This window comes from Pinus tabuliformis, chromosome 4_1, assembly GCF_031772625.1.
Source record: "Pinus tabuliformis cultivar Carrire ecotype Pingquan chromosome 4_1, CPIR1, whole genome shotgun sequence".
Taxonomy (NCBI): domain Eukaryota; kingdom Viridiplantae; phylum Streptophyta; class Pinopsida; order Pinales; family Pinaceae; genus Pinus; species Pinus tabuliformis.
Genome location: NC_142303.1, coordinates 380,751,786 through 380,779,298, shown reverse-complemented (window position 1 = coordinate 380,779,298; position 27,513 = coordinate 380,751,786). Strand labels below are relative to the sequence as shown.

The 27,513-nt window shown below is 40.8% G+C and overlaps 1 protein-coding gene across 1 annotated transcript in view; it reads left to right on the top strand.

Annotated features, from left to right (window-relative positions):
- Positions 1-27,513, top strand: part of LOC149175887 (poly [ADP-ribose] polymerase 2-like) — a 445,779-nt gene that overhangs the window by 301,745 nt on the left and 116,521 nt on the right. The window contains exon 19 of the mRNA XM_089419780.1: positions 6,281-6,386. Coding sequence (XP_089275906.1) covers positions 6,281-6,386 — 106 coding nt within the window. The remainder of the gene's footprint in view (positions 1-6,280; positions 6,387-27,513) is intronic.

Genomic DNA, 27,513 nt, shown 5'->3' with positions numbered 1-27,513 from the left:
GATTTCCCTCCTGGAAATCCTCCTACCAACTGTCGATTCGCTCTTCTCCGATCCTCTTTGCAACTACAACTCGGATCTGGATTTGTTGGCTATAAATCCCTCAAGGCAGCGACTCCCTCTACCTTGGTTCTGTCCCATAGGTACTGTTCTGCTTCGACAATAACAACACCCCACTAACTTCCCAACCCACAATCTTCCCACAACTCCCTAGGCCCCAGTAGCTGAAGAAATTGAGCCTCTTAGCTCCGCACAATCCCGACAAGGCTGAATCGCTCCTTTGGCCAACTACGTCACTCCTACTTGGTTGAATGGGATGACGTGGCTCTTCGTTAGCCTCTTCTGCCTCTACGCTGGCTCTCTCTCTGGCTCGAAATGATGACACAAGCCCTCTGCGTCACTCCTTCACTGCTGCCTTATGCTTAGGAACAACTCTATCTCTTGGGATAGATGTTTCTGCTGCAAAGTTTCTGATTTCGTTGGTGCCTTCAACTCTCCTATGATTTGCAATCCTCTGATACCATATTGGAATTTCTAATTCTAACACATCAGAAATTCTTCCTACATTATTTGGTTTATATCACCTACTTGTTTATTCCTTAACAAGTTATTTAACCATATAAAAACTGAAAATAAACACAAATGCAATCTCAACTCGTATAAAGATCATGAACTGAAATATTAGACAAACACACAAGGGACACTGTTATTTTTGGACAATTGTCGCCGGAAAAACCCAACTTGGGAAAACTGGTGCAACAGTTTTGAGGGTTTTATTATTAAGAAGCTTTCTTGAGTACAACTAGGGTGCCAAACTAGTTGACCCAACAAAGATTTCTATCTGGTGGTAATACCTTTTCTCGGAAGTAGATATTCAGCGTCTCAACACTAGTCTGCCCCACGAAAATCCTTCCGACGCTTCTCCAAGGCTCTGCGTCAGCCCTGCTAGCCTCTGCGTAGCTTTGGAACCCCCTGCGTCAGCTCTTTGCCTCTCTGCGTCAGCTCTCTGTCTTTCTGCATCACCCACGCAGGCCCCTCAGCCTCTGCGTAGTCATTAGCTACCTCTGCGTGGCTCTTGTTGGCTCTGTGTAGCCTCCTTAATCACTGCGTTGGCCCTTTGGCATTATCTCTGCCTCTCTGGTATGTACTCACTGCCCCTTGCTGCAACTCATATCACTTGTTCGAATTTTCTTAGCAAATCCTGCTCCAGAAAATTGAACTGACTGATCAATCTTGGTGTATCTCCAACTGACCCTCAAGCCTCCTCTTATACTTTCCCTGTTGAGTCTTCAACGATCGAGATTAAATTTCTAATCAACGACTAAAATTAAATTTGGCTTGATCCATGTCATTTAGAACATTCTCACCCAGTTTTATATTAATACCCATTAATATTTTAATTTTCCTAAGTTTACACTTAGGAACTCCATTAAAAATATTAATTATTTCAATATCTCTCTAACCGGGTGGAATTTCCCCAAACCATTTCTGGGTCTTGAAGATCTCATGCGCTTTAGCCTCTCCACCAATTTTCTTGTCTAGAGCACATCTAATGCTACCCCAAATCAATATTCAACGGCTGAGATTAAGTTCCTAATGAACGACTAAGATTAGATCTGGTTTGATCCTCGTTATTTAGAACTATCTCACCCATATTATATTAATACACATTAATATTTTAATTTTCCTAAGTTTAGACTTAGGGTCTCAATAAAAATATTAATTATTTTAATATCTCTCCATCCGGATGGAATTTTTCGAAACGATTTCTGGGTCTTGGAGATCTCATGTGCCTTAGCCTCTCCACTAGTTTTCATGGCTAGAGCACATCCGATGCTACCAAAAATCAACAGAGAGCTTTACCACAAAAATCTAGCCCTCCTAGCCTGAACTACGCAAACCCTCTGGGGGTTCGAATTACTGCCTCTTCAGGAATTTCGAATTCCTTTCTTCCTTCAACACTGGGTCTTCCGACTCTTTTCTTCTTGCTTCACCTCAGCTTCGATACCATGTGAAAATTTCTAAATAGAAATCCAACTGCAGTGATTAATATTATTTCTTCTACTTATTAACTCAGAAATAAGTTATTCACAGTGTTCTTACAACAAATATCGAAATAAATTCTACTGCAACCTTCACAATTAAGATACTATGGAAAGTAAATGCAAACAAAAAATATTGGCACAAAAATGACCTTAATGTCAGTTATTTTTGGACAATCTTCCTTGGAAAAACCCAATGAGGGAAAATCGGTGCAGCAGATGAGGGTTTCTTTATTATTCTTCAGCAAAAATCTCATGTACAAGTTACAACTAGCAAAATAGAAGAGGAATCTCTGAGAGAAAATTTACAGACGCTTCCCAGCTGATTTCTGATCCAGGAGAGGACCTGTTGCCCCCTTTGCTTCTCACTATGTCAACTCCTGCGTGAGGACTGTGCAGTCCCAGCGTCAAACTGTCTCTGCATTTTCTCCTCTGCGTCACAGCTTCTGCGCTGTCCACTCTCTGCTCTGCGTCTTATGCTCCTACATGCCCGACTGATGCTGATTACCCTCACTCTCTTTTCCACCTGCAACTTTCCCTCTGATTCGATTTTCTCTTGCCGAACTTCGACCAGTGAGAAAATCGATTTTACTCAGGTATCTGAGTATTTGCCTCTGGTGTGTTCTCCAAGAGCCCATCAAACCTTCTCTTATAATCCTCTCGTTGATCAACACAACCCATATTAGATCCTAATCAATGGCTAGGATCATATTGACTTGATCTCTGCCTTCTTCTAGAAGTTTCACCCACAGTTTAGATTAATACCCATTAGTTATTTTAATTTCCCAAGTTTAGACTTAGGGACCCATTAAAAATAATTAATTATTCTAATAAAACTGTCTTCGGGTGAAATTTCCCAAAACGATTTCTAGGTATTGAAGAATGCGTGTGTCCAAGCCTCCCTACAAAATTCGAGACTTAGAGCACATCCGATGCTACTAGAAATCAATATACCACTTGCCAACACATGACAAGGATCTCGCACAACCAAGTCTAATCTCTACCTGGGGGGATTACCACTTGTCAAGGATCATGCACAACCAAGTCTCTGATTGTGGGTACCACTTGACAAGGATCACACATAACCAGGTCTCATCTCTGCTTGGGGGGGATGACCAATTGTCAAGGATCACGCACAACCAAGTCTCTGCTTGGGGGGATTACCACTTGACAAGGATCATGCACAACCAAGTCTCATCTCTGCTTGGGGGGATTACCACTTGTCAAGGATCACGCACAACCAAGTCTCTGCTTGGGGGGATTACCATTTGACAAGGATCACGCCCCAAATCTCATCTTTGTCATCCATGACCGCTCCCTCTAGGAAGGGTTACATCTGTCAGTCTAAGCTGCTCCCTGAAAACCAAGAACTTTCCTTTCGACAAATGCTTGGTAAGTATATGAACTATTTGATCATTAGTCACAATATGATGTAGTCTCACTGCTTCTCTGTGCACCATATCTAGGATATAGTGATACTTGATCTCAATGTGCTTAGACTTGTCATGGAACACAAGATTTTTAGCAAGTTGAATGCCTCTCTTATTGTCACAGTAAATTAATGTCATATTCAATACATGCTTAAACAACTCTCCAAAGTTCTTCCTTAGCCATACTACCTAACAACTAGCCATGCTAGTAGCAATGTACTCGACTTCGGCCATGCTAAGGGCTGCAAACTTTTTCTTTCTACTCATCCAAGATACCATGGCAGATCCTAAGCTGAAGCAACACCTGTATGTGCTTTTTCTGTCAGAAGATTTACCAACCCAATCAACATTTGATTTCCCAATGTAGTCTAACATCTCCAACAGTGTCTCTCAATCTATGATTGATGGTCCCATGCAGGTATCTCAACACATGCTTTGCAGCAATCCAGTGTGCATGTGAAGGTTTAATCATATATTGGCTTAGAGTATTGACCACAAAACATATGTCTGGTCTAGTGTTTACTAAAAACATTAGTGCTCCAATCAACTGTCGATATTCAAAAGGATTTGCCAAAACAAGTCTTGCAGCTTCAAGACATAGCTTTTTAAAATTCATCTCCATTGGAGTATTCATGGACTTACATTTTGTCATGCCAAGTCTTTCTAGTAGTTTGACAACATATTTTCCTCGAGAAAGGAAAATCTCACCAGGTCTCTGTCATACTTCTAAAACTAGAAAGTAGTGCATGAAATGAAGATCTTTCATTTCAAATTTAGAAGCTAACTCCCTCTTAGACTGGAAGATAAGAGGTTCACCACCAATAAAAAATAAATCATCAACATATAATACCAAAATCAAATGCATACCTTTGATTGTTCTAAAGTAGAGATTTGGATCAGTATTGCTTCTAATAAAAGTAAGCTTCATCAAGAAGCTATCAATCCAAGCATACCAAGCTCTTGGAGCTTGCTTCAAACCATAGAGGGCTTTCTTCAATTTACATGAGTTATTTTATTTGGAATTTGTTGATGACTCATCCTATTTTTGGAGCTTCATGGAGGGCACCTATAGGTTGAAGATTATTTTATTTGTGGGGGTTTTATATCCAGGAAAGATAACTACCATGATAAGAAAAAAGTTAAAACCCCAACAGAAAAAGAAAGGTGAGGTAACTCAAGAGAGTTCTTCATATTGCATTGCTTAAATGAGAGGTGAAAGTCTTTATATAAAGTGTTGTGTACTAGTCGAGTCAATCCACTTTATGAACTTGGGATAGGGGACACATCCAACTATTCTTATATGAAGAGGATGATGAAGAATATAAAGATCAATTTGCCTCTAACTCTAATACAGGAGTTGAATAGATTGTGCCACAGCATATCTTTGAGGAAGATACAGAATTAGTAGTTTAGTTTCTAGTGATAAAGAAAAACATTTTTCAATTTGAATCAAATTTGACGGATTCATAAGTTGCTAAAAAATGAATTTGGTTATGAAATGATTGGATAGCTGGGACATATTCACTTATGATATTTGGCGATCAAGTTTGTGTAGCTGAGAGATGGGTTTTCTTTGCTTTTTTTTTTTCGGAATATTACCTCTTGACACGAAAGACACTAAATTGAAATAAAACATAAGAGTGTAAGATAACCTAAATCCAATGTGTTTTTATCACTGTTTTATGTCTAATAGACCATTATTATAATCTGACATTTACTTTAACGATTACACTGATATTTCCAATTTTTTTATATCATTAACTATGTTTCAGCTTTGAACCTTCTTCAATTTCTAATGGATAAATGATCAAAAGTCTGCCTTCCATAATGGTGGACCATAAGTTGAAATAAGTGAGAAGCACAACTGAGCTGAAACCCTTTCATAGAGAGAGAATATCTTCATTCAAGGAATGAAATGCCTTGATGGAGATTAAGGATTTCCTTCCTTAAGAAAGTGCTTAGAATCTTTTCATTTAACGCTTTAAGTGGCTTTTCCACTTCTTGCCACTTGTAAATGTTTCAAAGTCCTACTTGATGTCTATAATTATTAACTAATTTACAGTGGTGCTTACTGCTTACTTTCCAATTTTCTATCATTTAATGATCATTTGACCTGTTTTGCATGAGATTTAGCACAAATCCTAATAAACTATCATAGATAACTGGAAAATGCAATCTAGAATAATCATGTTGAATTGCATGCTAGAAGATGCATGTGATACATCTTCAACTTTATCTTGCATGAAATTGATGAAATGTGAATGGGAATCTGTTGTAGACTTCGAGCCTAAATATTTTCAAGATGCTCATGCAAAAGAATATTTTTCCGTAAAGCAGGGCTTCAGTGTAGATTTCCTGATATTGTAGTGTCCATTTCCTATGTCTTCGTAGTTTTTGGGAAAAGAACAAGACCTGCTGTTATTAGAAATCCAAAGCTATTCTAATTCCGCATGTTTGCTTGAAGTTTTTTACCCACTCTCGAATACACTATCTATGTTCCATGGACTTCATGGCTTTTCTTACTATAATATTTATTTGTTGTATACCCCGATGTCTATGATTACCTTCAACCTATCTTTTATCCTCTTTTTTTTCAATTAACGCTTCTTAGTCATACGCTTGGTTTGGCTATTTGTGCTAACCTTCAAAGTAATATTATGCCATGGCTTTCATCAATTATGCTTTCATCCTTCCTTTGATTATGATGAATATCAATATCCCTATAAAACATAGATAGATGGTGTGCTCATTATTTACATTTATGAAACACCACAACTGTTTTATAACTTGACAGTTTTATTTCTTGTGCAGCACAAAAGGAGTTGGTGTAACAGCACCTGATCCATCAGAATTCTGCACTCTTCCTGATGGAGTTGTTGTTCCATTGGGAACACCAAAGAAGCAATCTGCTACACGAGTAAGTTAACTGTACTTTTCTGTACTATTAATTTTTTTTATGTATGTTCTAGTTAATTAAATCTACAAAAAATTGGATCCTGAAATTAAAACATATTGTAAAACATTAGAGTCACCAGATATCTCAACTTGTGAGAGAATCAGGAAGACCAATTTGATATAACCATACTGCTAACTGGCTAAACTGGTTGAGAATGGTGTAATCCTCACAACCACAAGAGACCAAACTTTTCTGGGCTATTTGACCAAGGTTGACCACAGATTTGTTGAGGTTTGACTGCAGGTTCTATCTCTCTTCTGACCAAGTTTTTGGAGGCTTCTTTGACAGGGTTTGACTAAGGAAAGAAGGCCGAGTTTTTTGACTGTTTGACCTAGCCTTTTGAAGGCTGATTTGACCGATGACTAGGACTGGTTACGGCACAATTAACTGCTGTTGACTTTGACCAGAAGTTTTATAATTCAAGTTTGACCAAATTTGACTTTTTGGCTTGTTATTGCTCAAACTAGTAGGGGTCCTAGGAGGGGGTCCTATAAAGCAACTACTAGATCAAGTGGTAACAATGGAGCGATAGCCCAATGTCACTTCAGCTAAAGCTCCCTGCTCTTTACGAACTTTCACCAATGGGAGGAGTCCCGGTATGAGAGTAACCACTAGGATAGATGGATCAATGATAGGTTGAAGAGTGATTCCTAAAGCCTATTCACAAGAGAGGCTCAAATAATTGACTTGCTTTGGAAGCAAGGTGGATGGCTCTCTAAGTGCCATGAGTATTCCCAGACCTAGTGTTTGAGGAGTATTACTTGAAAAAAGGTGCCCAAGATCAAGGAATCCTAGAAGAAAAGGATTTCTAAGTGACCTTTGCGAAATTGGAGTTACAAGTTTGCGGGACCACAAAGAAGCCCAAGTGGACCCAAACAAGGTCAAGGGTTTGGATTGGAGCAATAAATTGATGGTCTTGACCAAGTTAGGGAGGAGAATAGGATCAAAGGAATTGAATTTCTCTTGGAATTTGAGTACAATGATCCTAATGAAACCACTAACCAAAGGGGACCTAGGGAGGAAAACGGTCTTCAAGCCAGGGCTTGAAATATCTTGAGATTCCACCGTGGAAATGACCTCAAATTTGGAGGACCTCTCGAGAAGACCCTAGCGCAGTAGTTGAACAATTTTCAAGGATTTTCAATGGCTAGAAATGGTTTTAGATGATGCCCTACGAGGCCTAATAGGTTAGGGCTTAGAAAATAGGGAGGTGAGAAGAATATACTTTTGTGATCACCTTAGAACTAGACCAGTGTGTAGCCAATTGGGAGAATGGATTCTAATGAAATGAATGCTTAGATAGGCTTAATTCTAACCAAGGAGTTCCCTAACAACTTCGTACGACCTTAGCAACAATTTGGCTACAAAGAAAATTTATACTTCTTTATGTTGAAAAATGATGACTTATCAAGGAAAATCATGAAAAATCATGTACCCCTAGGACAACAATTCACCATACTTCACCATAATTGTTGGGTAATTTAATTGTTATTTAAATTATTTATCACTAAACTGTGAAACCCAGGGTTCGTGAACTTGCGAAGTATACTTGCACAATATATGCTAGAAATCAACTTTCAATTTAAGAGTAAATTAACCTATTGAAATGATGGAAAGCCTATTCATGAAAAATGTCTAAGATGAGTATGAACACACTTTCTTTTTCAAAAACCTCAAATTCAGAACTTGGAAATAAATCTTTTAGGCTATGAAATTGAAATTACAATTTACATGGAAGTAAACTTACTCTATTGACATGAAAATAAACCTATTCTAGTGACATGAAAGTAAATCTATTTTACAAACAAGAAAGTAAATCTATTCTAATGACTTGAAAGTAAATTTAATCTAGAAAGAAACAAATCCTATACTAAAAAAACATTGAATTCTTAAACTATGAAATTTAAAGGCAAACTATTCTGAAAGTAGCCAGAGATCAATTGAAATTACTAATGTGTGCATTGTCAAATTAGAATCATTCATGAGTATTTATCAAACAAATTGAAAAGAAATGAACCTATGAAATGAGAGCAATAACGCTTAACTTGCAAAAGAACATAATTGGAATGAGCATCAAAGAATGCAAACAATGCATCTATCAAAGGACTTAAAATGAACGTAAAGAAACTAAAACAAAATTAAAACATTAGAATACATCCCACACTCATTAGGTGGCCATCCCAAGGTGCATGAGAGGTGGAAAGTTGAGAAAACTCTTGATCAAATACCAAATGAAGACAACCATATCAAAGTGAACTACGATGGTATTCATAAGCATAATGCCAATCCTTAACAATCAAAACTCTACATTGAAGCATGAGCATAGCTCCCAAACTTTTCACACCTTTTGAGAGGAGTAGGCACTCCTATTTATACAAAAAGTAAGATAATTAACTCATAAATGTAGATCCACAAATTTCTCCTAGATCCACAAATATTTCATGTGGTTACAACTTACAACCATGTGTTGACATCTAGCAATTAACATCTCTTCATATCCTCTCACAAATCTCTCCTAGATTTGATAGGAGACACTTATGAAAACTTCCATGATTCTTCTCCAAGAATTGTGCTTGACCAATGATCTCAAATCTTCCTCAAATCTCGAAGAGTTTGAAGAGGAAATTCGAATTTGAGCCTTGGAGGTCAAATATGATTGTCTTGGAATCTTCAAATATGCCTACACATGTCACAAAACTCATCCAATATATAAGTGAATACATGTTATTTTTCTAATATTTAACCATAAATTCTTTCAAAATACCAAAATAAATGTATTGGAAAATCATGTCTAAACCCATATTTGATCATGAAGATGGTCTTAGTGCATAGTTATGGAGTTGCGGAATATGACAAATTCTGAAGCAAAGTGAAAGAAAATATGGTGAATTGAATGACATTTTGGAGACCCAACAATAATCACATGAAAAATCCCTCACAAAGACAAATTAGCAACTTCGCATAAGCATAAGAGCAGCTACACCAGCCTAATGAACGAAAATATTTCATAGATTATTTCATGAGACAAAATTTCAAGATAAACATGAAAAAATAGTCACAAGTATAGCGAAATTATTTCAATCATCAAGATGCAAGAAAATTGAAGCTCCAAGGCAAAAAATTAAGCTCTTCCATACATCAAAATGCATTAAATCTCCAATTTGTGCTCAAAAGGCCTAGCGAAAATCTCAAGAGATACAAATGATCCGAATCCAAGCGCTGATGAGATTCAAATGAGCTCTCATCAATTTATATCCATTCTAAAGAGTTCATTTTTCCTATTTAGGCCTAATTAAGCCCCAAATAATAAAATAATGTACAATAATGACATGACTTGGTGACAAGCCCACCAAGTTAGCTCCATCATACACAGATAAGCCACTCAAGAGGGCAAAATAATAGATATAATGAGTTGTTGGGTCATTAGTGAGCCCTAGTATAGTCCAATGTGTGCCAAGGTGAGAGAATAGGTTCCAAACATAGTGACCAAGGGGGTGGCCCCTTGATATCTAAGAAAATCAAATGTGGTGTCCCCAAGTGGGTGTGGGGCCACAATGACATCCTCATGGGTTTCCAAATGGATCGATCATGCTTGTATACGATATTTAAGAGCTAGAATGATGACATAAGCCCTCCGTTTGTCTCCCATGGTGAGACATATCTTCATATGGGCCCTGGAACATATGCCAAGTGTGTGGCTTAAGTGTGAAGCCGACTGGGAATGGTGGTCCAGGTGCATCATCCTCATCTAAAAGGGTGGAACATGAGAAATCAATGAATGGTGCTGAGGGATCCATGAAGTGGCAATTGTTAATTTAGTAGCTCAATGACAAATTCCAACCATTTGACGAGATTCCTCTTTTTGAGAGGATCAATTTTAACTATTGAAGAACTTAATTTTGTGAGAATTCCTCAACTGGAATCCCTATTGCAACAAATTACTTGCGTTTCCTACAACAAATATCGTAATACATATACACTGCAGTCTTCACTTAATTAAATATTATGCAGAAACAAGACACTGAGCAAGAAAGAAAATACAACACAATTGACACTGTTATTTTTGGACAAATGTCCCCGGAAGAACCCAGTGCGGGAAATCTGGGGCAGCAACTCTAAGGGTCTATTATTATTAAGTAGTTGAAAATTCTGAATACATCTCTGGATACCTCAAGGGTTATTCAGTTACAGAGAGAGAAATACTGGTAGAAATATTTGTGAGATTATCTCACACAATCATTGAGAAAAATCCCAGCTGATCTGGACACTGGATGAGGTGCCTCTGGCAAACCCTACGCTACCTCTGCGCAGTTCTCATGTAGTCAATTCCTCTAGACACTACGTCACCCAACCTTTTGATCGATTTGTAGCCAGAAGTCACTGGTCTCAACCTCCCGGTCTCACACCCTGGCTCCCGACTTCTAAAACTGACTCTGCCTAGTGAAATTTCGTACTCTCTCTCACCCTTTGCACTGCCTCTGTGTGGCCCTTCGTGGCCCTGCGTTAGCCTCTGCGTGAGAGTTGCTGGATCACTCTCTGCCTCTCTCTGCTGACAATTCTCCGGCTGAGAAAATCTCTCTCTCTCTCTATCTCTCTCTCTGAATGCTATCCCTACCCCTCAACTGCAAGAAATCTCCTCGATTAGAACTTTCTCCTGAGAACTTGTCACTTCAGAAATTTGATCTCTTAATCTCTCGGTGCGTTCTCCAAGTGCCCATCAAGCCTCCTCTTATAATCCTCTCGTTGATCAATCAACGACCCATATTAAATTCGAATCAATGGCTAGGATTATATTGACTTGATCTCCGCCTTCTTTTAGAAGTTTCACCCATAGTTTATATTAATACCCTTTAATTATTTTAATTTCTTAAGTTTAGACTTAGGGTCCCATTAAAAATAATTAATTATTTTAATAAAACTGTCTCTGGGTGGAATTTCCCAAAACGATTTCTAGGTATTGGAAAATTTATGTTTCTAAGCCTCCTTGCAAATTTTGAGGCCTAGAGCACATTCGATGCTACCAAAAATCAACAATCCCTCTTAGCGAGGAATGTGCTCTACCAATATGCACTAGTACATACTTCTCTGACTCTGAAGCATCGTCCTCTGCACTGCTGATATCTGACATGCTGTCCAACAACTACTACGCTGCTACTGCAATTGTACTGCTGCTGACACTGCCACTGTCAACACTGCATCCGTACTACAATTCCCTCTCAAGTGCTACATCTATGCTGTTGCTAGCACTGCCACTGCCAACTGCCACTGCACTACAAATTGTTGCTGCTACATCAACAACAAAAAAACATCCAAAATTATTGAACTAACTGTGTTCAGTATGATACCACGTGAATGTTGAAGCCTGACTGCTGCTAGTCTCTGCATCGACCCTATGAATATACTGTGCTGCTGCTGACCTCTGCTCTGTGCCATCTCCACTGCTTCCAACTCTGCTTTGCGCTGTTCATTCTTTGACGCTCCTAGCCACTGCAGCTGTCTCCCTGACACTCCTCGGCACCATCCAATGCTAGTCCATCCTGCTATTGCAAAAATGGGCTCCTATAGCAAGGTATTGATCCAAGAGGTGGATTCCTCATGGATCCTGCCCATCTGTAGCTCTTTCGAACTACAGCTCCAAATCAACCCACCTCCCTCCTCGAGGTATCTCAGCTGTCATGGCGAACTCCTTCTCTGCGATCTTTGTGGGTGAAACCTTCGGATCGTGCTTCTCATCCTTGTCCTTCTTCTTGAGAGGACATTGAGTAGCGTAGTGACCCATATCACCACACCTGAAACACTTGATCTTCGAGACATCCTTCTTACGTCTCTGCTACTCTTGCTGTCCTTCGATGAAAGGGTTGCATTATTCTCCTCCTCCTTGGGCTTCGATCCACTGCTGTTGCTGCTTTTGTCAAGTTTGACCTTGACTAAGTCTCTCCTCAGCTCCTCTTGTTTTAGAGCTGCCCACATCTCATTCCAATTCGACATTGCTGCTCTGCCCAGGATACTTTGGACAAATTCTTTCCACTCATCTAAGACAAAATTGAGGGCTAGTCTAACCAACTCTGATCCTGAGGTGTATGCCCTGCAACAGACAATTCATCACGAGTCTCCTTCAACTTCATGAGGAATGGATCCACATGCTCTCCCTTCTGCATCTGAGCAGATCTCAGCTTCAGCTCTAAGTACATCTTCTCTTGCTCGAAAGATCCCTGATGTAACGTAGCCAAGGCATCCCAGATCTCCTTACCAGTCCCTCTGCTAGTGACATGACACACCACGTGATCCTTTACTCCATCAAGGATCATCCTCTTGGCCTTCTCCATTTCAGATTTGTACTGCTTCAATGGATCTGCATCTACAGAGACAGCCACCATGCTGTCTACGTATGTCTTGAGGGCATGCTCATCTAGAAGGAATAACATTCTAGCCTTCCAGATGACGTAGTTGGATGCTCCGTCCAACCTATCCTGGTCCCTTAAGCCATTGATTTCCATTTGTGCCAAAAATAGAAAGTCAAATGACGTCCTCTCTCCTTTGTGCTGCTACTGGGCTAGCCTACGCACTCCCTGCTGGAGCTAGTAAAACTGCTCCCGCTCGCTGCTGCTCAGCTCTAGAGAATTTGAATTCCTTGGCTAGGAATTATTTGAGGAAGAAATTCCCTCAGCTATGCTTGTCCTCTTTCTTTTGATGATTTTTTGCCCGACAAACTATCTCTAGAAAAATTTGCGGCTTCAGCGCTGCCCTCTCTGCCGCGACAAAAATTCGAACTGGAAGCCCTTCTCTCCGTTGACTCACTTGGAGAGAGTTTGCCTTGAAATTTTAGTCCTTTGGCTAAGAACTGCGCAAACCCTCTAGGGTTTCGAATTGCTTCCTCCTACAGCTTTTTCGAACTCCCTCTTCTGCTCAGCGTTGGATCTACCAGCTCTGCTCTTCTTGCTTCACCTGCAGCTCTGATACCATGTGAAAATTCCTCAACTGGAATCCCTACTACAACAACTGATGATATTACTCTTATTTGTTAAATTCCTTTAAACAAATTACTTATAGTTTCCTATGGCAAATATCGTAATACATACACTGCAACCTTCACTTAATTAAATATTATGTGGAAACAAGAGACTGAGCAAGAAAGAAAATACAACACAATTGACACCGTTATTTTTGGACAAATGTCCTTGGAAAAACCCAATGCGGGAAAAACAGTGCAACAACTCTGAGGGTTTATTATTATTAAGCTGTTGCAAATTCTGAATACATCTCTGAATACCTCAATGGTTATTCAGTTAGAAAGAGAGAAATATTGCTAGAAAGATTTGTGAGATTACCTCACACAATCAATAACAGAAATCCCGGATGATCCGGACACTGGGTGAGGTGCCTTTAGCAGGCCCTATGCTGCCTCTACGCAGTCCTCATGTAGTACCTGTGTCAACTCCTCTAGACATTGCATCACCCAACCAACTGTTCAATTTGCTGCATGGAGTCACTTCTCTCAGCCCCCCGGCTCACACTCCATTTCTGAAACTGACTCTGCCCATCAAAATTTAGACTCCCTCTCACCCTCTACGCTGCCTTTGCGTGGCCCTTCATGGCCCTGCGTCAGCCTCTGCGTGAGAGGTGCTGGATCACTCTCTGCCTCTCTCTAATGATGATTCTTTGGCTGAGAAAATCTCTCTCTCTCCGGATGCTATACCTGCCTCTCAACTACAGGAAATCTCCTTGATCAAAACTTCCTCTTGAGAACTTCTCACTTCAGAAATTCGATCTCTTGATCTCTCGGTGTGTTCTCCAAGTGCCCATTAAGCCTCCTCTTATAATCCTCTTGTTGATCAATCTATGGCTCAGATTAGATCTTAATCAATGGCTAGGATCATATTGACTTGATGTCTGCCTTTTTCTAGAAGTTTCACCCACAATTTATATTAATACCCTTTAATTATTTTAATTTCCTAAGTTTAGACTTAGGGTCCTATTAAAAATAATTAATTATTTTAATAAAACTATCTCTGGGTGGAATTTCCAAAAACGATTTATGGGTATTGGAGAATGCATATGTGTAAGCCTCCCGGTAAATTTTGAGGCATAGAGCACATCCGAAGCTACCCCAAATCAACAAATTTGGACCAAGGAAAGTGTAGTTTTGAATTAATGTTAAATTGGCAACTAGGGCCAAACTCCATGTGGGTCGGCTTATTTATGACAGCTGATATTTTTATTGGATCCCTCTCGTCGAGAGGTGTAGGATTGATCCAAAGATCATCCGATTCCGATAAGTATTTATGGAGATATGAATTTATTTTGTTTATATAATTATTGTCAAGCCGACCAGCGCTTATGTAGGCTCTAGAAGCCCAACCGACGTGTCTATTCATCATCCTTGCTTTAGTATAAATAGAAGAGTTTTGATGTCAATTGGCACACGTATTCTTAAGGTGATCTCCTCTCCACGTCTGGGTTTTTGGAAGGAGAAAACCAAAAGATACGCTGGCCCAAGAGTGATGCCCTAACCGCAGGAAGCCGCAGGCATATGAGGATGATCTACGCAGTAGACAGAGACCTAATACATTGTCCAGAAGTCTAATATGCAGGTCCTATACTACGCAGTCATGGTACATAGCATGGTACGCAGCAATCGATGTAGGTTGAGATACTCCTTACACGCAGTCATACACAACGTGATGCCCTAGTCTGCTACCCTAAGCCGCAGTCATAAAAGGAACAACCGCAATCATAAAAGGAAGAGTAGCCGCAGTAAGCCGCAGTCAATGAAGGTTAAGGAGCTGCAGATCAGTGGGCCGCAGAGAGCCTAGGTATATGAAGCCGCAGGGATAGAAGAGCCGCAGTCAGGTATATGGAACCATTGTAAAGACAAGTAGCCACAATTGTCTGCTGTCATGAAGAGCAACCGAAGTTACACGCTGTCATGAATACACTTTCCATGCAGTCATCTAAACGTAGTCCTCTAACGCAGTTAATGAAGACCCCTGTTGACGCAGTCAAGGATGGGAGAACTGCAGTCAGAACCGCAGTCATTACAGCAGTGATTTAGTGGAAGAAGCTGCAGTCATAATTGCAGTTAAGCCACAGATCATACATTAAGATACAACCTCAGTCTCAGCGCTGGAAGTCTGGGCTCAATGAGAAGCAATGTCGAAGGTTTCAAGAAATGTCAGTGCTGCTGTAGTAATGACAGTGATAGTTACATTCTCAGACATGTTCAAGACATGTTCACGCAGCAAAGGAAGATCTGTTCATGCAGGCAAAGGAGACTTGTTCATGCGGACAGACCAGATCTCATATGTCATGATAGAGCCCACGCATCTCTGTAGCCTCAGCATAAATAAGGACACAACAAAGATCTCAGATAAAGGTATATTCTCGCCGCTCAGCATAATCTCAGTTAATATAGCAGAGAGAATATTGGATAAGGTAGCATGAAGTCTGGACAATCTCGGTATAACAAGGATTAGTCTTGACATTAATTGGCACTCCTGTAGCAGACTCTGAATAGTCATTGGACAACAATGATAGATTTACTCTATCAGCTCGATGAAGATAATGTTATACGCTGTCTCTTCCATACATATACATTACAGTCTTGCCATGACCTGATAATGAAACAAGGGTTTGATGAAGAGATCCTCTGACACATAGAAGGAGACTATATCATCACAGCATGAGGCAGTCTCAGAAGAGTGATTATGATCATAGTCTTGATCATGACTGTAATGATCATACATAGATGTGATCTCATAGTCTCAGAGGAACTCAGTGTAGCAAGTGATCCTAGTGATACTACGGTAAAGGCCTCTATGGTGTAGCAGGAATATGTTGCAACCGTGATGAAGATTATGGTATTACAGTAGCGATTAAGATGCAACATAATGGGCAGCATGATGATGAGAGCAGCTCAGTCATCAAGGTCCAGCACTGTGATGGTACAGCATGGTGCTGCACGGTAAGCGGCAGTTAATGGACGAAATATAACTCTATGATAGGTGAAGGAGTCACCTTAGAGAATCAGTTGAAGCAATATGTCTTCAACTGATCTCATCATTATAGGAGATGATCTATGCTTAGATCTAGAGAAAGTCAAAGTGTTGACTTATGTTGTAAATGTACTCTCTCTCTCTCTCTTTCTCTGCTGAACTTTGAAGAACATAAAAGAAGAATTGATCAAGGGTTTCCCCACACATTGTGGGGTTTGTCCCTGGCTTGCGCCACATCCTGTGTCCTCTTGTCTTGGCTTGTCTTCTGCGTTTTATATTTATGTTCTATCTGCAGTTTATCGTAATGCTGATGTGATTGCTAACTGTGAAAATTTAAATAAATTGCTCTAGCATAGAACATACCTAATCTTAACAGCCCCACATGTGCATATTTGATCAGGTTAGCCCTAAAGCAAATTAGACTCCCTTGGAAGGCTATAAATAAATGTCAAGTGACCCTCATTTGGACAATCATCATGGAACGTTCTTCTACTCTGTTCCTTGGTTTTGGCTCGCACAGGTCTGAGGTAGGTACGCGGAGAATTGGTTCGCACAAAGGCGATATTGTAGGGTTTGAAGCTCACATCTTTGTTTCAAGGTTTCGAGTCTCAACTGCAAGGTTGCCACATTGAATTCTCGGCTGCAACCACACGCTGGCCGGCTCATCTGTGTGCCTAAAGCCTTTCAACTGCACGTATAACACATCTTCACTGCGGTTGGAAAGTAGGGGTTGTTTTTCATCAATTGCCACAGTTGACTGCAAATGATTGAAGTTGACTACAGTCTGTTGAAGTGATATCTGACCAATACTTTTGCTGGAATCACATTTTGGATCTTGATTGATTTTGTTGGGATCATATTCATGGATATTGTTTAGTTGATGTTGCTGGATAGTTGTATGGATGAAGATATGGATCAATGTACTATCTTTTGCTGAATGTTTCAATGACAATCTAAAAAGAAGAAGAATTTGAAAGGGTTTTCCCCGTAGTGGGCTTGCCTTGGCCTCCGACCAATCTTGGTGTCTCTATGTGTGAATGTCTTTCTTCTATTATTCCTTTATGTTCCGCTGCATTGATGATGATGTTGTTCTTTCTATATAATTGCATATGTTGCTGCATAATGTTGTAAATATGAATAATAATATGATGTTATGGGGTGAATTTAATATGCAAATGATGAAATGTAATTATCAAAGCAAGGAATAATATAGCCCTAAGAAAAATTAACTTGGTATTAGAGGTGGGTTGAAGAAAAGTCATTGAGATCACCCCTATGGAGGCATCTTTGTTGGAAGCAAGAGAAGATGGTGGAAACCTAAAATAATACTAGGGTTTGAAGGAAACGCTAGGCAATTTGTGTATAAAGGTTTGCTGGATATTGATGCAGGAGCATCCAGCACCCTTGTACAAAGGGAGGAATCCAAAGCAAGCGAACGTGGGCGATGGGAGAAAAACACAGGAAAGTATGTTTTAAAGCAGAAAAACAGATTTAAAGCAGATAAGATGGATACTTATTTGTCATGCATGCGTCTTTAGTTGGAGAAAAACAAGGAGAGGATCCGATCGATCCTTCCAATCTAACACTTCTTGTATATATATGTGACCGAGATAGAGTGCGGAGAATATAGAAGAATAGAGAGGCATTTGTGAGTGGCCAGGATGTAATCGAGAGCGAGCTTGTTCTAAGGCTGCAATGCCTTAGATGTAAGCGATTTTGTAGATAATCAAATTAATATATTCTGTTGATTTCCTGCGTGTCGAATTATGAATTTCTGTGTGCGAGTTTGTTGATCGACATTGATCACTTACAGGATCAATGCCGATTTGAATTATTGTGTAACTGGTATATATGTTGGTCGATTATAACTATGCGTGTGTAATGCGGTTGGTTTAATTTCCTCAGTAGATAGTTCTAAATAGCGAGATTTCAGATGGAGCTCGTGCCGAGAGTTGTATGAATGAAGACTGTGATCGAGTTGAAGATCAGGTTTGATGTACGTGATGATAGTGACTGCAGAGAAGCGGAATAAGCTACATCGCATCGGAACCAGAGAGACTCCCATATTACAACAGAAACGGATGCAATCAGTTATAAATCAGTTTTGATGTGAATCGGATCTGGAGAGGTCGATCGGAGCCATGAAATCGGACGGACCAAGTCGAATAGTAAATACCGACCTCCGATTCCAATTGAATCGGATTGGAGGGGTCTCATATTTGCATCAGATCAGAGTTGGGGTATGTGGGCCGCTGATGTCTATAGCAGCGCCCATATTATTTTTTTAAAATCCATATATTGTTATGTAGTGTGTTACCATGTGGCCGTGAGGTCTTAATACTTAGCACGTATGTATGGATGGCACGAATTTAATGAAGATCCACGTCGATAAGTTAAAAGGTTTTAAGTTTAAAACGCTTCCGATAAGGCTTAGTGGGCCCATAACCCACAGGCCTCTGGGTCGATTTATTTGGGAATTGGGATTTTGGTTAACCCCCAAAATCTCACCTGCGTCATTTTTGGTATCAGAGCTTGGCTCTATTGAAATTGAATAAGTTTGTTTTTCTGAATGAAGTTTAGTACCAGATTACAGCAGTGAAGAAATCCATTCAAAACACAGGTGACAGCATAAGAAAGAGTGAAGACTGCAGCAATATAAATCAAGAGGAGCTGTGAGAGAAGAACCAAATGCGTTCTTAAAAGCAGAATAAGGAAAGTCCTTAGAAGTGGCAGTGAACCTGTAGAATCCAACAAGAGATTGGACAGAGAGGACAATTGAAGTGTCTTCGAAAGAGAGAGTGTGAGATTGCAGAAGCCTTGAGGGAGAAAAGGAGTTGCTCAAGAGAAGATTCCAGATAGGGGATCGTGCTTACCAAAAGACTAAGCTCAGGAGGAAGCTTGGTGAGGTATCGTGTAGCAGAGGAAGACTGTTACTGCAGAGGTTTGGTTGCAGCTCACAGAAGACCATGAAGGCAATTCCACTGAAGGATTGAAACAGTGGGTAGAATTGCTAAGGACAGGAAGAAGCATATGACCAGGAGGTCATAAATTTTTGTGCCTCGGGAGTCTGATGCAGGAGCATCCAGCACCCTTGTACAAAGGGAGGAATCCAAAGCAAGCGAATGTGGGTCACGGGAGAAAAACAGAGGAAAGTTTGTTTTAAAGCAGAAAAACAGATTTAAAGCGGATAAGATGGATACTTATCTGTCATGCATGCGTCTTTAGTTGGAGAAAAACAAGGAGAGGATCCGATCGATCCTTCCAATCTAACACTTCTTGTATATATATGTGACCGAGATAGAGTGCGTAGAATATAGAAGAATAGAGAGGCATTTGTGAGTGGCCAAGATGTAACCAAGAGCGAGCTTGTTCTAAGGCTGCAATGCCTTAGATGTGTAGATAATCAAATTAATATATTCTATTGATTTCCTGCGTGTCGAACGACATTGATCACTTACAGGATCAATGCCGATTTGAATTATTGTGTAACCGGTATATATGTTGGTCGATTATAACTATGTGTGTGTAATGCGGTTGGTTTAATTGCCTCAGTAGATAGTTCTAAATAGCGAGATTTCAGATGGAGCTCGTGCCGAGAGTTGTATGAATGAAGACTGTGATCGAGTTGAAGATCAGGTTTGCTGTACGTGATGACAGTGACTGCAGAGAAGCGGAATAAGCTACATCGCATCGGAACCGGAGAGACTCCCATATTACAACAGAAACGGATGCGATCAGTTATAAATCAGTTTTGATGTGAATCGGGTCTGGAGAGGTCGATCGGAGCCATGAAATCGGACGGACCAAGTCACATAGTAAATGCCGACCTCCGATTCCAATTGAATCGGATCGGAGGGGTCTCATATTTGCATCAGATCAGAGTTGGGGTATGTGGGCCGCCGATGTCTATAGCGGCGCCCATATTATTTTTTAAAAATCCATCTATTGTTATGTATTGTATTACCATGTGGCCGCGAGGTCTTAATACTTAGCACGTATGTATGGATGGCACGAATTTAATGAAGATCCACGTCGATAAGTTAAAAGGTTTTAAGTTTAAAACGCTTCCGATAAGGCTTAGTGGGCCCATAACCCACAGGCCTCTGGGTCGATTTATTTGGGAATTGGGATTTTGGTTAACCCCCAAAATCTCAGCTCATCAGATATTATGAGGTTAGGGTTTGGAAGAAACCCTAGATTATGACAATGATTGGAGATATGCACTCTAGAAACCCTATCATGATCAATGTGAAGATGCTCAAGCACCTTGTGACAAATTTGATGTAGGCCTAGGTGGGATAGTCTCTATGAGGCCTAGTTGTTGTTGAAGTTGGTTGAAATATTGAAGGTAACGTTGTTATATGGATAATGGATGGTAATGAATCTTGAAGGTTGGTTCAAGAGGGAGCTAATATCCTCTCATTAAAAGATAAGTACCTTTTGTATTTATGTTACCTCTTTGTGATTCTATTCCTGTTTGGGTTTATTGTTTTGATTATTACTTATACTTCCTACATGTATATGTGAGTATTTGGATACTTCTAACCTCTTGATGAGATGTGATAAGTGGATCCTTCTTGAGGATCATCTGAGATGCAGGAAAAGATGGCTAGTGCAGGAAGAAAAGAGCTACAATTTTCCATGACAAGGAACCTGACAAAGTGCTCCAGCGGCCAATGTCAAATAAGAAGATACACATGTATCTGAATAGTACAAGGTATGTAGGGTGTATTATTTCAATGTTATATTTTCGCTGCAATATTGGATTGCAAGGTAAGCCCTAAGGTATGATGTGTTGAGAAATCTAGGGGGCAACTAAAGATAAATGATTTCTCGAACTTTGATAACTTCTTGTGATATATTTTTACTTAACTTTATTAGCTTCTTCTTTCTCTTGATTATTAGTAGTGTTCTCTATCATCAAACAACTACCAAACCATAAAGAACAGTGAGACAATAGGACACAGGATATAGGCGATCAACCAGGGCCAAAACCTCTCCAACTGAGAGGAAAATCCACCAAAATTCTTTCTCTTCTTATAGATCTTCAATTAACAAATTCCAAGACCTTTGACCCTTGACCAAGACCGTCCAAGACCAAGTTGTTGAAGAATGTACCTAGGTTTTGTCTTCTTAATTGTTTAATGTAATTGATTTGTCAAAAAAAAAATTTATATTAATAAAAATGACTTATTAAAGCATGGGTTTGATGCTTAGGTCATCATTTCTTAGGTCAAAGTCTCCATTGTAGGCTTCTAGGTTTTATATTGAGTCAATAGAGTCATTGTCAATTTTATTAGACCTTTCTTGGGCTTTTGTATCATGTAAAAAGAATTATTTTCGAGTCAAATACCACACCAAGTTGGCCCTATCTTGATGAAGTTGGCCTACATTAGGGCAATTCGACCCACATAAGAGGTTATATATAGAAAGGCAGTTTGATCCATTTGCATCACTCACTCAACAAGTTCGATAAACAAGAAAGAGAGGCAAAAAAAGTGTGAAGTTGCTAGAGAAGGAAGAAGATTGCAGGAGAAGACAAAATCGAAGTTTTAGGCTATTTTTCTCTCGCACGTGTGAAGTTATTGGGCTATTGTTGGGGCTGAAATTCTGAATTCTATTGCAAGTCGAAGTTTTGCTACTGGGGTCAAAGTTTTGTTGCTAGGGAGGCCGAAATTCTGTTGCTGCAAGGTCGAAACTCTAGGTCGAAGTTGCTGCTAGAAGACTATCACTTGGAGAAGAAGGAAGGGCTGACTTGGTGATTGGGGGAAGTCTGTGTTTGGGTCAAAGAGTCTTGGACTATTGCATATTGTCTTTGAATCTACTAAAGGAAGAGTTTTGACTGGGTTTTCCCCTTATAGAGGTTTTGCCCTGTCTGTCTGCCTACATCTTGTGTCTCTTGTTCTTGTGATCTTCATATACACATAAATTGGTAATTGCTTGATGAAACATAATATAATAAAGAAGTAAAAGAAGGCAACATAATTCACAAGTAATTATCAAGAAGAGAAATCAAACCCTAATTACTACTAGCATTGATTTCTCAACATGGTATCAGAGCTAAGGTCGAAAAAGGTTGGAGATCACTTTGTTGGCTTGAAAAAGAAGGCTACTCCCTCTATGACAAGTTACTTGAAGATGGGGTTCAATATCATAAGAATTGTAGGAAGCTGGATTGGAAGGATCATCTACAACTTATCTAAGAAAGTCAAAAGTGAAGGGTTCTTGGTTGCACTTACAGGTACTCTTGATGATGACAATGCATGGATCATTGATAGTGGAGCATCAAGACATATGAGAGGAGAAAGCAGAGAACTTTATACTCAATCAAATGAACAATCATTTGATGTAGTGGAGCTAGGAGACAACAATAGTTATGCAGTCAAGGGCCTTGGATCTACATATTTGAAGCTAGAAAATGGAGCAAAGCTACACCTCAACAATATACTCTATGTTCTAGGTTTGAAAAGAATTTACTTTCAATTTCTTGTTGAGAAGATAAAGGAGATGGGGTTGCCTTTGTAGATGGTAAAGTCTTGGTTTGGGGAAAGGATTCAATCATTGAAAAGGAGAAGGTTATTGGAGTTTGTGAAGGAAGACTATATAGAGCTATAACGCCATCTCCTCAAGCCCTAGTTCACTTGGAAATCGATCCTATCGAACTATGGCATAAAAGATATGGGCATATTCACTGCAAGATCATTCCCTCTCTCAATCAAATGGCAAATGGCATCACTAACATCAATGTTGAAGTTTCTAAGTCTACCAGTTAGAAACCCTCCATGCACTTTATCTGATTTATTCCTACCTACTTGTTCCATTACTTAACAAGTTATTTACAATGTAAATACTGAAAATAAACTCTAGTGCGTGCTCAACATATTACAGATCAACAACTGAAAGAAACAGAAACAATCACACCAAATGACACCTCTATTTTTGGACCAATGTCCCTGGAAAAACCCAATGTGGGAAAATTGGTGCAGCTATTTGAGGGTTTTCTTATTAACCAATATCATAGTACAATTTGGGTGCCAAATCCAGCCTACCCAACAGAGAATTTCTTTGGTAGTAATACCTCTCAGTTTGAGACAAATTTCCCGGCTGAAACCTCGGATAATCCTTCCGGAAGCTCTTCAGTTCCAATCTGCCCCAGAAACCCCAACGTCTACCGTTTTTGGAGTACGTCAGCCCCTCTCTACCCAGCACTGGCCCTGTGTCACCCTGAATGGGTTTGCGTCAGCCTTAGGAGGCCATGCGTCAGCAACGTTGGCCTCTCTGAGGCTCTGTGCAGCTCCCGACTACCTCTGCGTGGCCCTGCGTGAGCCCTAGTGGCTACTGCGTCACTCTCTCTGGCTACTTGCTGCTCTTCCGGCACTATCTCTGCCTCTCTGTCTCTCTGTACTCAATGCCCCTTAGCTACAACTCCGATCACTGATTCTATCTCTCTTAGCAAACCCTACTCTAGAGAATAGAATGACTAATCACTTTGGTGTGCTCTCCAAGTGACCCTCAAGCCTCCTCTTATACTTTTCTCGTTGACATATCAACAGCCGAGATTAAGTCCCTAATCGACAGCCAAGATTAGATCTGGCTTGATCCATGTCTTTTGGACCATTCTAACATAGTTTCATATTAATACACATTAATATTTTATTTTCCCTAAGTTTAGACTTAGGGACTCTATGGAAAATATTAATTATTTTAATATCTCCTAAACTGTTTAGAATCTGCGCAAACCCTTTCTGGTTATTGGAGATCTCATCTGCCCCAACCTCTCCACCAAATTTCGTGGCTAGAGCACATCCGATGCTTCCCCAAATCAACACTCCCTCTTAGCGAGGACTATGCTCTAGCAATACTCCTCACTGACTATTACTCTGATCATCCGACATCGGTCCCTTGTGCTGATGCTAGGCCTGTTGCCCACCATTCTCTACACTGTTGTATCCTATACAGCTACCCATGGTTCTACCACTGCCACTGCTGTATCCTGTACAGCTGCCCATGGTTCTACCACTGCCACTGCTGCATCTGTACGACAGCTCCCTCTGCATCCGTGCTGTTGCTGGTTCTTTCTCCCAACATTGCATCCGCACTGCAGCTCCTATCATCATGCTGCATAGTGTTGCCCACTGCTGCACTGCAACTCAGTTACTGAGAAGTATGTAACTGATCTCCCAATCTGACCTCTCTATTGGGCTAGAGACACCCACTGATGTTGAAGCTCCCTCTGCCATTGACAAGTGCTCCCTCTCTGACGTCTGTGTTGCTGCAACAACTCCGTGCTTCTCGCACTATTGTACACGTCTCTGTGCCATCCTGGATTGGTGCAACAGTCCCATGCCTCTCGCACTGCTACAACCTGCTAGCCTCCCACTGTCTCGGGACTCCTGCACTGTAGCTCTCTCTGTTGCTCCATCCGCATACGTCTCTACCCGACTCAGTCAATCCTTCTACTCCTCTTCGGGGCTCCCGTAGCAAGGTCTAATCCAAGAGGCTGGGTACCTTGAGGATCCTTCCCCTCATCTCTTGTAGTCCACCTAACTACAGCTCGATGTCTCCCCACTTCTGCTGAAGTGGTGCGTGTGTACTCATGGCACAGTCATCGTCTGTCAAAACTTCCTTCTCTGCCCTTGCTGGCGTTGCCTTAGTCTCGGAAGACTCTCCCTTACTCTTCTTCCTTGGACACTGGGTCGCATAATGACCCAACTCCCCACAGTGGAAGCACTTGATATTGGAGAGATCCTTCTTCTTCCGATTTCTTTCTTTCCCTTAGATGCTAGGGCAACATCTTCCTCCTCCCGCTTGACTTTGATCCCCTTGCTGCTGCTACCTGTCTTCGACTGCCGTCTGATTTGTTCTTGGCGAAGAGCAGCCCACATCCCATCCCAAGGTGGAGGTGTTCCTCTACCTTGTATACTCTGGACAAATACCTCCCAGTCTTCGGAGACTGCATTCAGAGCCATTCTCACTATCAATTCCTGATCCGGTGTGGCTTCTATAGCAGTCAACTAATCTCAGATCTCATTCAGTCCTCCGAGGAAGGTGTTGATCAATTCTTCGTTCTTCATTTGATATGACCTCAACTGATTCTCTAGTAACATTCTTCTTTGCACAGAAGTATGCTGGTACAATTTCTTGAGGGCCTCCCACATCTCATATGCCGTTTCCTTCTTGGCAATGTGTGGTACTACATGGTCCTAAACCCCATCAAGAATGACGCTCTTGGCCCTCGCCATTGCCTATTCGTACTTGTCGTTATCATTGGGGTCGACTGAGATAGCTATAACCTTTAAGGCGATGTTCTTGACACGATTTCTGTCAGGTACGTATAAGGTTCTGGCTTTCTAGACTGCGAAGTTCGACGCTCTGTCTAGTCTATCCTGGTCTCTTACTTCGTGTAGTGCCATGATGCTCTTCTACTTGCCTCCTTAAAGTTCTCGATCTGACTCCCTTTGAGTCTCATTTCCCTCTTGGAAATCCTTCTGCCGATGTCGAGATGCCTCCTATGTTGATCGTCTTATGCAACCAGATGTCTGATCCGGGTTTCTCGGCTAGAAACCCTCGGTAGCAACTCCCTCCTCCTGGCCTTGCCCTGTTAGGTACTCTTCTGACTATAGTACCTCACCAGCTCCACTCTGCAATATTCCCACAGCCTTCTAAACCCTAACAACCTGAAGGTGAGAGCTCCTAGGCTTTGCGCAATCCCGGCACCAGCAACCCGACCTCCTCAACCAACTGCGTCAGCCCTCCTAGCTTCTGTGTGGGTCTGCTTGAGGCTCCCTTTGCCTTCCTTAGCCTTTGCGCTGCCTCTTCCTGGCTCACCCTTAATGACGCAGGCTCTGTGTCACCCTTCCCTTTTTGCTGCTCTGCTAGAAACAACTTCTGTCACCTTGGGACAACTGTTTTCTGCTGCTATTGCTCCGCTCAGCTGATGTCCTCAGTCCTCCTGTGATCTGCAATCACGCTCTGATACCATGTTGAAGTTTCTAAGTCTACTAGTTAGAAACCCTCCATGTACTTTATCTGATTTTTTCCTACCTACTTGTTCCGTTACTTAACAAGGTATTTACAATGTATATATTGAAAATAATCACTAGTGCATGCTCAACATTTTATAGATCAACAATTGAAAGAAACAAAACAATCACACCAAATGACACCGTTTATTTTGGACCAATGTCCCTGGAAAAACCTAATGTGGGAAAACCGGTGCAGCGATTTGAGGGTTTTCTTATTAAGCAATATCAGAGTACAATCTAGGTGCCAAATCAAACCTACCCAACAAAGAATTTCCTTAGCAGTAATACCTCTCAGTTTGAGACAAATTTCCCTGCTGAAACCCTCGATAATCATTTTGGTAGCTCTTCAGCTCCAATCTGCCCCAGAAACCCCAGCGTCTGCCCTTTTTGGACTGTGTCAGCCCCTCTCTGTTTAGTGTTGGCCCTGTGTCACCCTGAATGGGTCTGCGTTAGCCTTAGGAGGCCCTGCATCAGCCTTCTGGCCCTCTCCGTCAGCAATGCTGGCTTATCTAAGGCTCTGCGCAGCTCCCGACTGCCTCTGCGTGACCCTGGCGGCTACTGCGTCACTCTCTTTGGCTACTTGCTGTTCTTCCGGCACTATCTCTGCCTCTCTGTCTCTCTGTACTCAATGCCCCTTAGTTGCAAATTTGATCACTGATTTTATCTCTTAGCAAACCCCGCTCTAGAGAATAGAATGATTGATCACTCTGGTGTGCTTTCCAAGTGACCCTCAAGCCTCCTCTTATACCTTTCTCGTTGACATATCAACTGCTGAGATTAAGTCCCTAATCGACGACTAAGATTAGATCTGGTTTGATCCATGTCTTTTGGACCATTCTAACATAGTTTCATATTAATACACATTAATATTTTATTTTCCCTAAGTTTAGACTTAGGGACTCCATTAAAAATATTAATTATTTTAATATCTCCTGAACTGTTTAGAATCTACCCAAACCCTTTCTGGGTATTGGAGACCTCATGTGCCCCAACCTCTCCACCAAATTTCGTGGCTAGAGCACATCCGATGCTACCCCAAATCAACAATCAAGGACGATCGTGAAGGGGTAT